The following is an 18,135-nucleotide window of genomic DNA, read 5'->3' as shown; positions in this document are numbered from 1 at the left end:
GTGGGTGGCAGGATCCGGCACCACCTTCCCCACTGGTGCGATATCACATCGGACAAGTGGTTGTTGCAGATCATTCGCAGGGGTTAATCCCTTCCCTTTCAGTCCTCCCCTCCAGCCATGCCACCTCGGTGCCAGCGCATGTCGGGGGATCACTTGGTACTTCTCCAGCAGGAAGTCACAGCCCTCTTGGCCAAGGGGGCCATCGAGTGTGTTCCTGGGCCGGAAGTAGGGAGTGGTTGTTATTCCCACTACTTTCTGGTCCCCAAGAAGGACAAAGGGGGCCTGACCCCATCTTGGACCTCCGAAACGTCAATCGCTTCTTCCGGAAGGAGAAGTTGAAAATGCTGACTCTGGCCCAGGTCCTGACTGCCCTCGACCCTGGAGACTGGATGGTAGCGTTGGACTTGCAGAACGCATATTTTCACATCCCCGTCCTGCCGGCCCACCGGCGTTACCTGCAGTTCACGGTAGGCCACGAGCACTTTGTTTGCCGTGCTCCCCTTTGGCCTTACCAGCGCCCCTTGGGTGTTCACGAAAGTGATGGCTGTGGTTGCAGCTTATCTGCGCAGGTCGGGGGTGTCAGTCTTCCCCTACCTCGACGACTGGTTGTTGAAGGCGGGCTCGCCCCAGGCAGTCGTCAACCACCTTCAGACTGCGGCCGACCTCCTGCATTTGCTGGGGTTCTCCATCAACGTGCCAAAGTCGCACCTGCGTCCCTCTCAGAAGCTCCCCTTCATCGAAGCAGTTCTGGATTCGATGCTATTTCGGGTTTATCCTCCCGAGCAGCGAGTCTGGGATATTCAGGCAATGATTCCGATCTTTAAGCCTCTGTCCCGGGTTTCAGTCAGGATGACCCTCCGGCTTCTGGGCCTGATGGCCTCCTGCATCCTGCTGGTGACACATGCCAGAAGGCATATGCGGGCTCTGCAGTGGGACCTGAAGTTCCAGTGGGCGCAGCATATGGGCAACCTGTCCGATTATGTCCAGATCGCGGAGGGCACTGCACAGCAATTGCAGTGGTGCTCATGAATCGCGATTGGGTCAATGGCAGACCCGTCTCCCTTCCCCAACCGGAGCACACAGTGGTGACGGATGCGTCCCTCCTGGGATGGGGATGCCACTTGGGAGAGGCGGAGATCAGAGGCCTCTGGTCTTTGGCGGAGTCCCGGCTCCATATCAATCTGTTGGAGCTTCGGGCGATCCGACTTGCTCTGAAGGCATTCCTTCCCTCTGTCTGGGGAAGTGTGGTGTAGGTGTTCACGGACAACACCACCGCCATGTGGTATTGCAACAAACAGGGTGGGGTGGGGTCCTGGACCCTATGTCAGGAAGCTCTGCGCCTCTGGACATGGCTGGAACATCAAGGCATCACCTTGATGGTTCAACACTTGGCAGGTTCTCTGAATGCCAGGGCGGACAAACTCAGCCGCCGGCGCTTGATGGATCACAAATGGCGTCTTCACTCGGAAGTGGTGCAAGGTCTCTTTCAGCAGTTGGGAGAGCCTTGGGTTAGATCTATTCGCCACCGAAGAGTACGTGCAGTGTCTTCAGTTCTGCGCGTTGGAATTTCTAAGGCGGCACTCGCTTGGCGACGCTTTTAGTCGCGAGTGGAGTTGCGGTCTATTGTACGCCTTTCTGCCTATACCACTTCTGCCCAGAGTGCTGAAGAAGATTCGACCCGACCGGGCCCAAGTCATCCTTATGGCTCCAGATTGGGCACGAAGATACTGGTATCCCGAGCTTTCCCCGATACGACTGCGTCTTCGGGAGGATCTTCTGTCTCAGCAGCAGGGGACGGTCCTCCACCCGACCCTGCCCAGCCTCCACCTCCATGCGGGAACATTGAGCGGTGACAGTTGACAGCTTTTGATCTTCCTCCTGAAGTCTTTGATGTCATTCTGGCAGCCAGGTGTCCCTCCACTATAACGGTATACGCCTACAGGTGGAACAAGTTTGTGGCATGGTGCACAACTAAGGCTGTGGATCCACTTTCTGTCCTTGTGTTCCTTCTTTCTTTGGCCCAGCAGGGCTCTGCTCTGGGCACTAATAAAGGTTATATTTCGGCCATCTCCGCCTTTTTATGGCTTCTAGATCAGCCTTCTCTTTTTAAGTCCCCAGTTGTTAACCGTTTCCTAAAAGGCGTTACGCACATGTTTCCTCCCGTTCATAATGCCACATTGGGACTTAAACCTGGTCTTGACATATCTGATGTGCCCTCCCTTTGAGCCCCTTCATACCTGTCCTTTGCGTCTTCTCACTCTCAAGACGACTTTCCTGGTAGCTGTCACCTCTGCCAGAAGAGTGAGTGAGCTCCAGGCTCTTTATTCCAAACCTCCTTTCCTTTCTGTTCATCCGGACAAGGTGGTTTTAAGGACAGTCCTTCTTTTTTGCCAAAGGTTGTCACGCCCTTCCACATCGGGCACACCATCACTTTGCCCACCTTCGCATCCTTCAAAAGAGGAAGAGAGGCTCCACCGCGCGTAACAGTTCCGGGTAGATGACCAGCTCTTTGTTGGTTATGTGTGCACCAAAAAAGGTCGGGCTGTGCACAAACGGACTATCTCTCGGTGGGTGGTTCTCTGCATCAAGGCCTGTTATTCGTTGGCTCAGAAGGAGCCTCGTGTGGGGCTGCATGTCCATTCTACCAGGGCAACTGCAGCTACTACAGCCTTGGGACGTGGCGTCCCCTTGCAGGACATTTGTCAGGCAGCTACGTGGGCTTCGCTGCACACGTTTACCAAGCATTACTGCCTTGACAGTCTGGTCCGGAGAGACTGCTTCCTTGGCCGTTCTTTTCTCCGTGACCTTCTGGTGTAATCTATTCGCAGACCCACCACCAGGGTTGGTATTGCTGGGGTATCTATTCTAAGGTAAGGAATCTATCACTAACGTGTCTCTTTCAGATGCACAAGTTACTACTTGTGTAACGCTATATCTGTAAGAGACATTAGTTAGTGATAGATTCATTACCGTCCCACCAATCCTCCCCATTCTGCAAACTGATTTCTAGGGTTAAGGTCATCCCCCCTTTTTAGGGCCCTAGTTTCATGGCACCAGTGGTCAGTTTCTTGCATGGCTCTGCGTTCCTGGCACGGAAAGTCGTGTACAGAAATGACGTCAGCGCGCATGGGTGGCGCCTAAGTAGTCTCCGTGACGTCATCTCGGCGCTTGCGACGGACGCGGAGCTGCACCACGCCACCTACTGACACGCAGGGGTATTGCTACAAAAACTTTCCGGATCCAGTCTGACGCCTGGGGATATTCTAAGGTAAGGAATCTATCACTAACTAATTTCTCTTACAGATATATCGTTACACAAGTAGTAACTTGTGCCTTGATGCCTGTGTTCTTTCCCAAAACTGTACCTTTATTTCCACAATTGGCACACCTATGGCAAACCTGTAAGACCCTTTTAAAAGGTGGCAGTGGTACCAAGGGCCTTATGACCGGAAAGGTGCTCTAAGGGCTGCAGCATGTATTGTGCCACCCTAGTAGACCCTTCACCCAACACATGCATTCTACCACTGCAGCCTGCGTGTTTTGGTGCAGATGAATTTGAAGAGTCAACCTGGCACACATCCCTTTGTGCCAGGCCTACCAGCACTGCATGAGGCATAGGTAAGTCACCCCTACAGCAGGCATTACAGCCCTGAGGCAGGGTGCACTATACATCATGTGAGGGCATAACTGCATGAGCAGATATGATCCTATAGTGTCTAAGTCTATTCTTTACATTATACGTGCACAGTGAAGCCATACTGAGTACATGGGATGGGTGCTTGTCAATGAGAGTTCCACAGCTCCATGGTGGCTTCACCCATTTCCAAGACGTTTGGTACTAAACATCTCAGATGAGTGAGCCCACACTAATGCCAGTGTTGGATTCATTATTAAATGCACTCAGAGGTGCCCTGTGCAAACCTACCAAACCACTAGTGTGTGCCTGACTGATCTGTATCCGCTTGCCATCTCTAGACATGATTCTGACCCCCCTGAGGGGGGGAACCTTTTGCTCTCCTGGGTCAGAAATAAAGCCTACTCTGGGTGGAGGTGCCTCACATCTACCCCCAAGCCACAACAGCATAGGCGGGGCGGTGATCCTCAAAGGCTTCCTGACCTTTGTTATGCTGACCAGGGAGTCTCCAGCAGGTGGAGACTCCTACCCACCCGACCAAGCCCCAGTTTTGACTGCAAGGTCGACGGGAAAATTAGAAAGCAAGAGAGGTGTGTCCCCTCTCAGCCGGGACCACCCCTAAGGTTCCCTGAGCTAAAGTAACCCCCTCCTTTGAAAATCCTCCATATTGTTTGGGAGGATTCTAGCCAATAAGGTTAGGTAACTAACTTAAGTATGGCTTTTTAATATTTTCTCTTGCCTGTTTTCTCTTGCCAATTGGCATTCCACTATATTACTATTCTTTCTCTTTTTTCTCAAAACAGCAATTTTGTATTTGGTTGGATAGTAGTTCACCAGAACAAACCGTTCCATATATCTGGACTGAAGAAAAACCTGCAAGTAAGTATATTTCAAATATTGCAGCATGGTAAGCTACAATAATAATGCTTTAATAATTTAATCTGTCCGGTTAAAATAAAGTAGCCAACCTTGGCACTTTCTATAATCCTAACATTTAACATGTAATAAGTTTTTTTCTTTTTTTTTTTAAAATGTTTGATCCTTCTAAGATTCATATGTTTTTGAATGACCACTTTTAACCTCTAAACAGGCTAGTCTTTTCAGGCTTTTGATATCTTAACATTGGTATTCTTGCCATTTCACATTTGTGACCTTGAAGGGTGCAGTTTTGCAGGGTTGAAATTAATTCTAAATTCACATTCTCTGCATAATTCTGCCATCTAGTTGGTGAGTCTGGATTGCAAAACCTTTTACTTTTAGTGAGCGTCTGTGTAGACAGAACGTGAATGACATTTGCCATAAGTCCACAATGCCCCCTGTCAGAATTTGGGTTATTAGTTGCAAAGGGTGTGAATCCTTCAAGTGATGTTTGCAAATTTCTCTTTGCAGGTACCCAAGTACCCCATTGTAGCACTTGTCCCTCTCAGGGAAGTGAAGCAGAGTAGACCTTGCCTGTTCATGGGAGGTGGTGGGGGCTAGTAATCCAAACACTCAAGACATTATTGTTCTGTCAGTGTTTTTGCTTTTGCAAAGGAAAATTAATTTTATTACACACAATCTGAAAGAAACACGTCAGTTAGATTCCTTACCTTAGAATATCCCCAGGCTGGATCCGGAAACATTTTTCATCAGCAGTACCCTTGTGCGTCAGTAGGCGTCATCTGCGACTCCACGTCCCTCGTCGGCGTCGTGATTGCCGGGATGACGTCATTGGAGTACTTAGACGCCGCCCTCGCACACTGACGTCAGTCCTTATTTTCGCGCCAGTAAGCGCAGATCCGGGAAGAGCATACCCTTTAGTCACTTTTTGACTAACTTTTTGGACTTTTTTGGTCTATTCTTTCGATTCGACCTCGACTCCTGGTGCCGGTCACCGCCCCCCACCGTCGGTGTCTCTACTGCCTTGGGGCCGACCATGATGACAAGTCATGCCCCGACTGCTGGGCCTTGACCTCGAAGGCTTGGCGGGAGCGGTCCCACAAGCTCCTCAAGATCCGGCAGTCAGCACCCCGGCCGCTTGAGCTCCCGGTCGAGGAGGAGGTCGAGGGACCGGTCGCGGAGCCGAAGTCATCACCGCTCACCGCTCATCGGGTTCTAAGTGCTCGAATTAAGGTAAGTCGAGGCACAGCAAGAAGAAGTCGAAGAAGCGACACCGCTCTTCTGTCACGCGACTCGGCTGAGGGTTTGGGTGGCACCACCCGCGCGGTGTCGCGTCTGGCCCCATACCCTCCGGTCACTGGGCCTAATGTGACTCTGGGCGAGATCCGGGACTTCCTCGTGGCCATGAGGAGTCTCGCTCCGCCGTCGTGGCCTGCCGACACGCTTTCGGGCCCCGCAGGTCTGACTGGGAGACCTAGCGAGCCGGCAGCTTCGGTCCCAATGCCGCTGGTCCCCGTGGGATCCAGGCCTGGATCCCGGTCGATGCCAGTTGACCTTACAACCCCTCCGCTGGCGCCGACCCCTATGGTGCCGCCTCCGGCGCAGTCTTCGGACGATGCTGTCCCCAGTTTTAGTCCGGGTCTGGCGTCGGAGCGGCGCCGATGGATGAGCATTTCATCTACCACCCGGCTCCGTCCTTTCTACCTGTATACCAGGAGGCGGATGACGGGGAGGACTGGGAGGGGTCGGAGGACCCTCTGGCACAGCAGTGCCAGTTAAGTCAGGACTGGGCAGACGAGCTGGGGGATGCCAGTGGTCTCGACACTTCGCCTGACACTGGCTTCATCTCTCCTCCCTCCGTGGCTACGGAGGAGGGTGCAACTTTTTCTGTGGTGCTGCGCAGGGCTGCCGAAACCCTTCACCTGGAGCTCCCTGCAGTGGCCGTGAGGACTAACCTCACTGAGGTGCTTCAACCTCCAGTAAGCTCTTCGGAGCCTCGACTGCAATTAAATGAGGCACTCACTGACGTTCTGATGGGCACTTGGTCCAAGCCCTCCACAGTCCCTCAACGCGGTCGCGGACGTGGATTCCGCTGTGGTGGAGCAGGGGAACAGAGAGCCGGTCAGTCCACATCTGCTCCCGCAGCATCTGCCTCGAAGCCTTCCTAGTCCGACCTTTCAGGCACATTCCACGCCAGTGGGAGGCAGAATTCGCCATCACCTGCTCCACTGGTGTACCATCACGTTGGACAGGAGGGTGCTGCAAATCGTCCGAAGGGGCTACTCCCTCCCTTTCGAGGTGACCCCAGGAATGCCACCACAGGAAGTTACGGCCCTCCTGGCCAAGGGGGCCATCGAGCACGTTCCTGGCCCAGAAGTAGGACGGGGTTGTTGCTCCCACTACTTTCTGGTTCCCAAGAAGGGCAAGGGGGGCCTACGCCCTATCTTGGACCTCAGGAGCGTCAACTCCTTCCTCCGGAAGGAGAAGTTCAAGATGCTCACTTTAGCTCAGGTTCTGGCTGCCCTAGTGCCCTAGACCCTGGAGACTGGAAGGTAGCGTTGGACTTGCAGGACGCGTATTTCCACATCCCCGTCCTGCCGGCGTTACCTGCGGTTCACGGTAGACCACAAGCACTTTCAGTTTACCGTGCTCCCCTTCGGCCTCACCAGTGCCCCTCGGGTGTTCACGAAAGTGATGGCGGTGGTCGCAGCCCATCTGTGCAGATTAGGGGTTCCAGTCTTCCCCTATCTCGACGACTGGTTGTTGAAGGCGGGCTCGCGCCAGGCAGTCGTCTCCCACATAGAGACTACGGCCGACCTCCTGCATTTGCTGGGGTTCTCCATCAACGTGACGAAGTCGCATCGGAGTCCCTCCCAGAAGCTCCTTTTCATTGGAGCAGTTCTAGACTCTGCACTGTTTCGGGTCTATCCTCCCGAACAGCGGGCTCAGGATATTCAGGCTCTGATTCCAATCTTTCAGCCTTTATCCCGAGTTTCGGTCAGGATGGTCCTGCGGCTGCTGGGTCTGATGGACTCCTGCATCCTGCTGGTACATCACGACAGGTGGCGGATGCGGGCTCTGCAGTGGAATCTGAAGTTCCAGTGGGCTCAACATCGGGGCAACCTGTCCGACCACGTCCTGATCTCGGAGGGCACTGCAAGACAGTTGCAGTGGTGGCTCACGGTCCGCAATTGGGTCAGTGGCAGATCCCTCTCCCTACCCCAACTGGAGCACGTAGTGGTGACGGATGCGTCCCTCCTGGGATGGGGGGGTCACATGGGAGAGGCGGAGATCAGAGGCCTCTGGTCTCCGGCAGAGTCCCGGCTCCATATCAACCTATTGGAGCTGCGGGCGATCCGGTTTGCACTGACGGCATTCCTTCCCTGGTGGTTCAACACCTGGCGGGCTTTCTGAACGCCAGGACGGACGAACTCAGCCGCCGGTGCATGATGGATCACGAATGGCGTCTGAACTCGGATGGGGCGCAAGACCTCTTTCAGTGATGGGGAGAGCCTTGGTTAGATCTATTCGCCACCGAAGAGAATGCGCAATGTCATGAGTTCTGCGCGTTGGAGTTTCCAAGGCGGCACTCGCTCGGAGACGCTTTTCTTCACGAGTGGAGTTGCGGTCTGTTGTACGCCTTTCCGCCTATACCACTTCTGCCCAGAGTGCTGAAGAAGATCAGGTGCGACTGGGCCCAAGTCATCCTTGTGGCTTCGGATTGGGCACGAAGATACTGGTATCCCGAGCTACTCAGTCTGTCAATCGATCCCCCGATTCGACCGCTTCTTCAGGAGGACCTTCTGTCGCAGCAGCAGGGGACGGTCCTCCACCCGAACCTGTCCACCTTCCACCTCCATGCATGGAGATTGAGCGGCGGCAGTTGATGCCATTTGACTTGCCTCCTGAAGTCTGTGATGTCATTCTGGCAGCCAGGCGTTCCTCCGCTAAAACGGTATACGCCTTCAGGTGGAACAAATTTGTGGCATGGTGCACAGCAAAGGCTGTGGATCCCCTTTCCGCCCCTCTTTCTGAGGTTCTCCTCTTTCTTCTTTCCCTGGCTCAGCAGTGCTCTGCTCTGGGCACCCTCAAGGGATATCTTTAATCTGTTTCTGCCTTCTTACGGCTTCCTGATCAGCCTTCTCTTTTCAAGTCCCCTGTTGTTGCTAGATTCTTCAAAGGCATTACTCACATGTTTCCTCCTGTCCCTTTCGTAATGCCTCAGTGGGACTTGAACCTCGTGTTAACCTATCTGATGTGCGCTCCTTTTGAGCCACTTCATAATTGTCCTCTTCGTCTTCTGACTCTTAAGACTGCTTTCCTGGTTGCCATCACCTCTGCCAGAAGAGTGAGTGAGCTCCAGGCTCTTTCTTCTAAATCTCCTTTCCTCTCTATCCATCCGGACAAGGTTGTTCTCAGGACTCGTCCTTCCTTTCTTCCTAAGGTGGTTACTGCCTTTCACATCGGCCAGTCTGTTACATTGCCCACCTTCTTTCCGCCTCTGCACCCCCCGAAAGAGGAAGAGAGGCTCCACTGTCTGGACCCAAAACGTGCGCTCTCCTTCTATCCGGACCGCACAAAACAGTTCCGGGTGGACGACCAACTCTTCGTTGGCTACGTGGGCGCTAAGAAGGGGCGGGCGGTGCACAAGCGAACCATCTCTCGGTGTGTCGTTGTGTGCATTAAAGCCTGTTATTCCTTGGCTGAGAAGGAACCTCCTGTGGGGCTGGGGCCCATTCCACTCGGGCCACAGCGGCTACTACTGCCCTGGGACGGGGAGACCCTCTGCAGGACATTTGTCAGGCAGCACGGTGGGCCTCCCTGCACACGTTTGCCAAGCATTACTGCCTGGACAGCCAAGTCCAGGGAGACTGCTTCTTTGGCCGTTCTGTTCTCCAGGACTTTCTGGTGTGATCTTGGTTCGCAGACCCTCCACCGGTGTTGATATTGCTGGGGTATCTAACTAACGTGTTTCTCTCAGATGAACCAGTTACCTCCCTTCGGTAACGATATATCTGTAAGACATTAGTTAGTTAGATTCCTTACCGCCCCATCCATCCTCCCCGTTCTGCGAACTGATGTCTAGGGTTAAGGTCATCCCTAGATTCATGGCACCAGTGTCGGTTTCTTGCATGGCTCTGCGTTCCTGACGCGGAAAGCTATGTACAAGAAGTGACGTCAGCGCGCGAGGGCGGCGTCTAAGTACTCCGACGTCATCCCGGCGATCACGACGACGGACGCGAAGTCTCAGATGATGCCTACCGACGCGCAAGTTTACTGCTGACAAAAAATCTTTCCGGATCCAGCCTGACGCCTGGGGATATTCTAAGGTAAGGAATCTAACTAATGTTTCTTACAGATATATCGTTACCGAAGGTAAGTAACTTGTTCCCCACTGCTAAATACTAAACAAAAAGTACAAATATATTATCAGATGGAAATACTTTTGGTGACACCCTCATATTAAGGTGGGTCCTGAACCCTAAAACAACAGTACCCCCACCTCTACTAGCCACACACACGTTACATCTCATAATAAGGGTGTGTCCTCAATAAGGCAGGCCTACTGGCCTTGTCAAAGTGTCACATCAACAGTAAAATTCCGCCATATGTTATAATTCACCATTGTAACACCATTGGGGACAGAAGCAATATGCTTTTCTTTTTATTACCTACCATTGAAGTCATCGAGGGGTAGTACCAACAGTCAGCTGCTTTGATTACACTATAAAACATTGTCAACTATCAGCAGAGTCAGTGAAGTATTGGATTGGGGGAAAACAGTTTCCTGGAGTCCTTCTTTGACTCTCACTAAGCTGTCACAGCATCTTCAAGACCTACCAATAGAGTATGCTTGTGGCCCTATGCACGCCCCCTCTCCATTGATGTTTTATTATTGGGGTTGCACCCAGCATCTGTCCCTGGCCCTCAGTGGCTATTTTCAGGAATTCATGGCAATTATAATGCCATTTGTACCAACCAGGGCACCAAGATTTAAATGTTTATGTTCGAGGCATATGAGCTGCAGATTGTACACTTAGCATAGGTCGCCATCTGGTGTTGGGCCCGGATGTTTGCAGTTTGTTTTTCTTCTTGGACCGTGCTTGGAAGTCACGAGTTTGGTGACTCCTCCTTCGGTCCGTACTGCGCATGGGCTTCGGCTCCATCCTCAGATTGTTTTTTTCCGCCATCGGGCTCGGATGTGATACTTCGTGCTCCGGCTTCGAACTTCTACGGTTCCAGCCTCGACGGAAAATCCTCGATTCTTCGAGTTCCTTCATCATCTTCATCTCTCGAAGCGGCACTTTTTCCATCCCGTACATCGACACCGGCCTTCGGGCCCTCCGCGACTCCGGTCCCGGCCGATGGAAAGGACTCCGTTTAAAAAGTGCCCAGAATGTGGGTCTAAATTTCCCCACACCGACCTCCATCAGGTGTGTAACCTTTGCCTCTCTCCGGAACACGAGGCTCGAGACTGCCCCGCCTGCAAGTCTTTTCGATCGAAGAAAACGATCCGAGATCGAAGGGCTCGACGCACCATGGCGCACTCATCCTCGACAGTTCCACCGGACATCTTCGGAGACGACGCCGAAGCTTCGGGGCAGACACACACCGAACTGGGAGAAGACATCGTCAGCGCTTCCGAGGCCGACGACTCCGACCTGGAGGACGTAACACCAGGACAGCGGGCCGTGAGTACAATGCCCCCTCCCAGCCCCGCACCGAAAACCAAAGAGACTCCGGTTACTCCCTCGCCTGCCGGCCTGGGCAAAACCAAAACCAAAGCCTCGATCACCCCACCTTCGGGCCCGGTGTCGAAGCACTCAAAGTCTCACGGCAGCTCGGGATCGAGCCAGCCGACGCCCGGTGCCGATAAACACCACTCGGCACCGAAGCCTGCAAAATCCAGCTCGACTCCGAAACCACCGGTGCCGAAACCTGGACACTCGGCGCCGACCAAACACAAACAGAAATCGGTCGGCACCGACGCTCCGGCGCCGAAACAGCATTCCACGCCGAAACACACGGAGACCTCCAAAAAGCAAGGCGTACACAGAACATCGAAACCTCCGGTTCCGAAATCGCCGGTGCCGACAGACGACTCGGCGCCATTGGCTCTGTTTACACCAGACCCTTTACAAAAGACTTTGTCCAGAGATCCAAAGACTGGCCTTTTGACTGTGATTACTAAGAAGCGTCGCCTTGAGGCTCCGGCTCCTCCTCCTCCACCCAAAAAGAGGGACTCAGCCACTTCTCCCCTTAGAGTACCCTCCCCACTGCCACCCCCCCTCCCACCACCACCCCCTCCACCTTTACCTCACTACGATCCGGCCCCATCCCCAGATCCGGATGACGGGGACCCGGACAATGACCCAGGGGACGCCCCAATGGATCCCACCCCACCAGGGACCCCAGATCCATGGGAGGATTATAATAACCCTGATGTACCCAATGTACCTCAAGACGACCTATACCCATCAAGGCCGTCTCCTCCAGAGGACTCTTTAGGGTTTCACCATTTAGTGCAGAGAGCAGCACACTACCATGGGGTGGACATGCACACGGAACCAGTGGAAGAAGACTTCCTACTGGATACATTTGATTTACAAGATCGTTCCACTGCTATTTTACCCATGCTTAAGGGTGTCACCAAGCACGCTACAGAGGTATTCAAAGACCCTGTCAGAGCCAGAGTACTAAACCCTAGAATAGAAAAGAAGTACAAGGCGGCACCCACAGACCCTGCATACATCAAGGGCCCTGCTCCTCTAGATTCCCTAGTTGTCTCCACAGCTAGAAAGAGGGCTAACTCCCAATCCTCAGGAGATGCCCCACCACCAGACAAGGAATCTAAACTTCTGGACGCGTCTGGTAAACGCACCGCCTACCAGGCTGCAAACATGTGGCGCATTGCAAATACACAAGCACTGCTTGCGCGATATGATAGAGCACACTATGATGAATTAGAGGCTCTTATGCAGCACCTTCCAGAGAAATACAAACGCCAAGCTCATGACTTGATACAGGAGGGCAAACTAATCACAAACACCTCCATTAAGTGTGCCCTCGATGCAGCAGACACTGCTTCTAGAGCCATAAACACCAGTGTCCTGCTTCGCCGCCATGCCTGGCTCAGGATATCAGGGTTCAAGCCTGAGGTCCAGACATCAATACTTAATCACACCTTTGACCAGCAAACACTCTTTGGCCCAAAGGTAGACGAAGCGCTCGAAAAAATGAAGAAAGATACAGACACAGCGAAGTCTATGGGAGCGCTCCAGACCCAAGCCTCTAAGCGTTCCTTTCGACGCTCGTCCTTTCGTGGCACAGGTAGAGGCTCCTCCACTGATAATGCCTCTACCTCCTACAAATCCCCTCCTCAAAATACCTTTTCAAAGGGCAACCAAAGAGGTGGCTACAGAGGCAACAACAATAAGGGCAGGGGCAAAACCAACAATACCCGTTCTGCCACCCCACCCGCACAATGACTCCCCTTCCCTCCCCCCAGACCATTCCACTCCGGTCGGGGGCAGACTACAAGATTTTATCCACGTATGGGAGTCCATAACATCGGACAAATGGGTGACCCAAATCATTCGGTCAGGGTACTGCCTCGAGCTAACATCTACCCCACCCAATATCCCACCAAGGCACCGTCCAATGTCCCAAGAGCATTCCACACTGCTCAAACAAGAGGTACTCTCGCTCCTCCAGAAACACGCCATAGAGCAGGTACCCGACAATCAACGAAATCTAGGGGTCTACTCCCTATATTTCTTAATCCCAAAGAAAGACGAGACCCTCAGACCCATTCTGGATCTCCGGCCTCTAAATGCCTACATACATTCAGACCACTTTCACATGGTCACCTTACAACAAGTCCTCCCACTCCTCTGCCAGGGAGACTTTCTCACAACACTGGATCTGAAAGACGCGTACTTTCACATTCCAATACACCCCTCTCACAGAAAATACCTCAGGTTCGTGGTGGACGGGCAACATTACCAATTCAAGGTTCTCCCCTTCGGGGTCACCACTGCACCACGGGTGTTTACCAAATGCCTAGCAGTAGTAGCAGCACACCTCAGACGTCAACATGTTCACGTCTTCCCTTACTTAGACGACTGGCTCATAAAAGCCGCGTCCTACCACCAATGCGTGCAACATACAAACAGCACCATCCAACTGCTTCATCAGCTAGGCTTCACGGTGAACTACCAAAAGTCCCACCTCATACCATCTCACACAAAGCAATATCTCGGGGCCACCATAGACACCTCAAAAGGTATTGCCTATCCAAACCCAGCCAGAATCACAGGCATTCTAGCCTTACGCAAAATATTCCTTCCTCAACACTCTCTACCAGCAAGAGTGTTTATGAAGCTCATAGGGATGATGGCGTCTTGCATCTTCATAGTGCCCCATGCAAGACTCCACATGCGTCCACTTCAGGAGTGCCTAGCACAACAGTGGAACCAGGCCCAGGGTCAGCTAACGGATCTGGTGTTGGTGGACGGCCGCACACATCACTCTCTGCAGTGGTGGAACACCACAAACCTTTCCAAGGGACGGCCGTTCCTGGACCCGGTTCCCCAAGTGACTCTAACAGCGGACGCATCGCTCTCCGGCTGGGGAGCGCACCTCTTACACCTCACAATGCAAGGTCTATGGACGCCACAGCAAAAAACGCTCCACATCAACCATCTGGAGCTTTTGGCGATCTTTCTAGCCCTAAAATCTTTCCAAAAGCAGATTTCAGGCAAAGCAGTCCTCATTCGCACAGACAACATGACTGCGATGTATTATATACAGAAACAGGGGGGGACACACTCTCCCCAGCTCTCCCGCTTAGCCCAGAGCATATGGAGATGGTGTGAGAAAGTGGCTCTGTATATACTGTTCCCTAATAGGTACAGGGTGTACAGAGTCCACAGTCCCCCAGAGGCTGATAGAGGTCAAAGTTAGGTATGACCTTACTCTCAAAAGTGGTAGCTTGGTCGAGCAGTAAGGCAGTACCAGAGGACAGTGTAAAGCATTTATTGTACACACTCAGTCAGCAAATGGTTTCACACACTCAATAACTGAACTCTAGGCCAATGATTTGTATATATAAAATATATGCTTGTTTTATTTTTAGAACCACAAGGGGGTAAAAATATACTTTCTCAGAATGAGAGGTTGAATATAAATACTTTTGTTTCAAGCAATAAATTTGTGTAAACAGTCACAGTTGGTTGCAATAAACAATCCTATTTCCTAAACATAACAATGCATTGAGCTCAATGGTAAGTTCAGGTTATTTGTAATAAATTACTTTTCAGATTACTTTTGGAATTCCAGGTCTGGATCCTAGAACCAGCCTGGGGTCAGTATTCAGAATCAAGTGAAGAAAGTCGACTTAATAACTGTAATGATTTTTAGATAATATTTAGCTATTTCAAAAGTTAGCACTTAGAAAATATTTCACAGAAAACATTCAATGGATCTCTATGGCAAGAAATTCAAATTGCAGGTAGAGTACTTTATCGTTACTTTAGTAATCCAGGACTGGGTGCCTAGACCCAGGACTGGGGTCCTTATCAAAAGCAGGTAAGTAATTTCGTTTGCAGAAATGGTACGATTTTAAAAGAATATTTCAAATTTGCAAAAGTAGACACTTAGAAGAAATTTCACAGAAAAGCAGGCAATGGTTTCCTATGGGAGAAAAATGAGTTAGAAGTAAGTATAGTTGTGAACACTTTTCAGAGTCAGGGCTGGGCACCAAGATCCAGCACTGGGAGCTCACCTAGGAGCAGGTGAGTAAATTCGTTTTTGTCACTTGGCTGATTTTTGGTGAATTTTTGCAGTTTTGAAAAGTTCACACTTAGAAGATTTTTGAAGAAAAAGCCAGTCAATGTTACCCTATGAGGAAAATGAAGTTAGCGGTTTAAGGGTAAGTGCTCGACTGGTAGTGTTGAAATTCCGGGCATGGACTCAGGGGTCCCCCAGTGTCAGGTAGGTACAGTTGGTTCACCCTCAGCGGTTTCAGGACGGCCGGGTGCAGAGAGAGTTGGGCCCAATGTTATCCTATGAGGGATAGGGGGGCCTTGGTTGGTGGCTGCTGTCTGGCAAGCCACGCGGCTGTGGGAGCTGGGCTCCTGGTCACTTACTCAGGGCAAGTGGGGAAGTAGGTTAGAGTAGAGAGGGCACTGCCAGGGCCACTCGGGCGGCTGGGTGCAGGGTGCTTTTGAGCCTTAGGGCGCTCAATGGAAATCAATGGGAAGGTTCCGGTTTGGAAAGAGGCTGCAGGCTCGGGGACGAGGAGGTTTCAGGTGCCACCACCACTTCGAGAGGTAAGTTGGGTAGTTGTAGGTTAGGTGGGTACCCCAGGATTGGGCACAGGGGGTCGCAGGGCGCCGGGTGCAGGGGTGCCTTTTGACGTCGGGAATCTTACCCTCTGGTTGATCGCGGCTGGGGTGGCACTTGGTTCTGAGGCTGCAGGCTTCTTCCGGGATGTCGAGGGGGGTCCTTGGGTGCCGGACTCTGGGTCACAGTCGCCGTGGGGTCGTCCTCTGGGTCTTTGTCCACTCCGGCACTGGCCAGGCTTGGCTGGTGCAGAGTGTGTTGGGTCCGCGGTCCCGGGCTGGTGCCAGGGATAGCAAGTAGGTTTCTTGAGTAGAGCCTCTACTCGTGGGAGTCCCAGGGGCTTAGAGCTAAAAGGTAGCCAGGTCCTCCGGGGTTGGTGAGGTTGCTGGCCACGTGGGAGGCCGCGCTGGTGCAGGTTCGAGAGTCGACAGGCCGGTAGGGCTGGGGCCAAAGCAGTTGGTGTCTTCTTCTCTTTTTAGCAGCTGCAGGGCAGGTCTTTGTTCTTCTTGCTCTTCTTGTCGTTTTTCTATCTGGAATCTGAGGAAGGAAGGTTCAGGGGGCCCCTAAATACTAGATTTAGGGGCGTTACAGGTAGGTGAAGGCCAGGGACCAATGGGTCCTTGTCCTGGGGTGGGTACACCCCCTATCCTGCCTCTCTCCTGTGGGAGGGGGGCAGTAGCCTAATCCTGATAGGGTAGGGCCTCCCATCTTCAAGATGGCGAGAGCCCGGAGATGTGCTTCACCTCGCCTCCCCCACCTGAGGGGTGGGGTGGGCAGGCTGGCACATCCCCTGTCCTTGTATGGGGTTTCCGGCCAAGCTTCCCGCCAGAGTGGGGGGTTGCAGTGGCCTGGGGAAACTCCAACTGGCGGCATGCCTTTGAAGCTTCCCTTTGCTCATCCTGGGGGAGGAGATTTCTCACCTCACCCAGGATGTGCATTGTTGCAGGCCCGGGAGAGCAGGGGCTCTCCCACCCAGGGGTCCAGCAACGTGTCTGCTGTGTGGCAGCCTGGGCAGCCTCAGAGCAGACGTGGATTGCAAGTTAGCTGTAAGGGGGCATTTTCTAAGATGCCCTCTGGGGTGCTTAGTACATTAAATCCTACACTGGCATCAGTGTGGGTTCAATGTGCTGAGAAGTTTGATACCAAACTTCCCAGGCTTCAGTGTTGCCAATATGGTGCTGTGGAGCTCGTGTTTGACAAGCTCTCAGCACCATGTATTCTTAAATGACAGCACTGCACTTACAGTGCCCAGGAATGGACCCGGGTACTGTAGGGGCACAGGGCTCCTGCTCCTGTGCCCACACCATAGGCGTAATGCACCCAGCTAGAGGGGTGGCTGACATATGCCTTGGCAGTGTAGGTGATGGGCATGGTACACAGTGATGTGTGCCATGTCGACTCTTTGTTTGGTCCTGCACCCAGACACTCAGCCTGCAAGGGCAGTGTGTGTGTGTAAGGGTACAGGGCCTCTGAGGGTGGCACAATGAGTGCTGCAGCCCTTAGAGGCCTTCCCTGGTCACAAGGCCCTGGGTACCTAGGGTACCATTTACTAGGGGCTGACATGTGGCTAGGGTTTGCCAATTTGGAGTTTGTGTGGTTTAAGGAAGGAACATAGGCCCTGGGCACCTGATTGGCAGGAACCCAGGGTACACTCAATCGAAGTACATTCAGCAATTTAGCAAAAAGTGGGGGCATACCATGCAAGAAAGATGGCACTTTCTCACACAACCCCCCCCCAAACGAAAGGTGATGAGACTAACCTTGTCCTATGGAGTCTTCATTGTCTAAGTGGAAGAACCTGGAAAGTCCATCTGCATTGGCATGGGCAGTCCCTGGTCGGTGTTCCACTTCAAAGTCCATTCCCTGTAGGGAGATGGACCACCTCAGTAGTTTTGGATTTTCCCCTTTCATCTGCATTAGCCATCTGAGAGGTCTGTGGTCAGTTTGAACTAGGAAGTGAGTGCCAAACAAGTATGGCCTCAGCTTCTTCAGGGACCAAACCACAGCAAAGGCCTCCCTCTCAATGGCACTCCAACGCTGCTCTCTAGGGAGTAGTCTTCTGCTTATAAAAGCAACAGGTTGGTCTTGGCCTTCATCATTGGTCTGGGATAGGACCGCTCCTATCCCTAGCTCAGAGGCATCAGTCTGCACTATGAACTGCTTGGCATAATCTGGAGCTTTTAGAATTGGTGCTGAGCACATTGCTTCTTTTAGGGTGTCAAAAGCCTTTTGACAACTAACTGTCCAGTTAACTTTCTTGGGCATTTTCTTGGAGG

At 52.4% G+C, this 18,135-nt stretch overlaps 1 protein-coding gene across 1 annotated transcript in view; it reads left to right on the top strand.

Annotated features, from left to right (window-relative positions):
- Window positions 1–18,135, top strand: part of DYNC1H1 (dynein cytoplasmic 1 heavy chain 1) — a 1,397,843-nt gene that overhangs the window by 1,024,633 nt on the left and 355,075 nt on the right. Inside the window, exon 64 of the mRNA XM_085626346.1 lies at window positions 4,438–4,513. Within this exon, the coding sequence (XP_085482472.1) occupies window positions 4,438–4,513 (76 nt within the window). The remainder of the gene's footprint in view (window positions 1–4,437; window positions 4,514–18,135) is intronic.

Source organism: Triturus cristatus, chromosome 9 (assembly GCF_964204655.1).
Source record: "Triturus cristatus chromosome 9, aTriCri1.1, whole genome shotgun sequence".
In the NCBI taxonomy this organism is placed as follows: Eukaryota; Metazoa; Chordata; class Amphibia; order Caudata; family Salamandridae; genus Triturus; species Triturus cristatus.
This window is presented reverse-complemented; position numbering and strand designations above follow the sequence as displayed.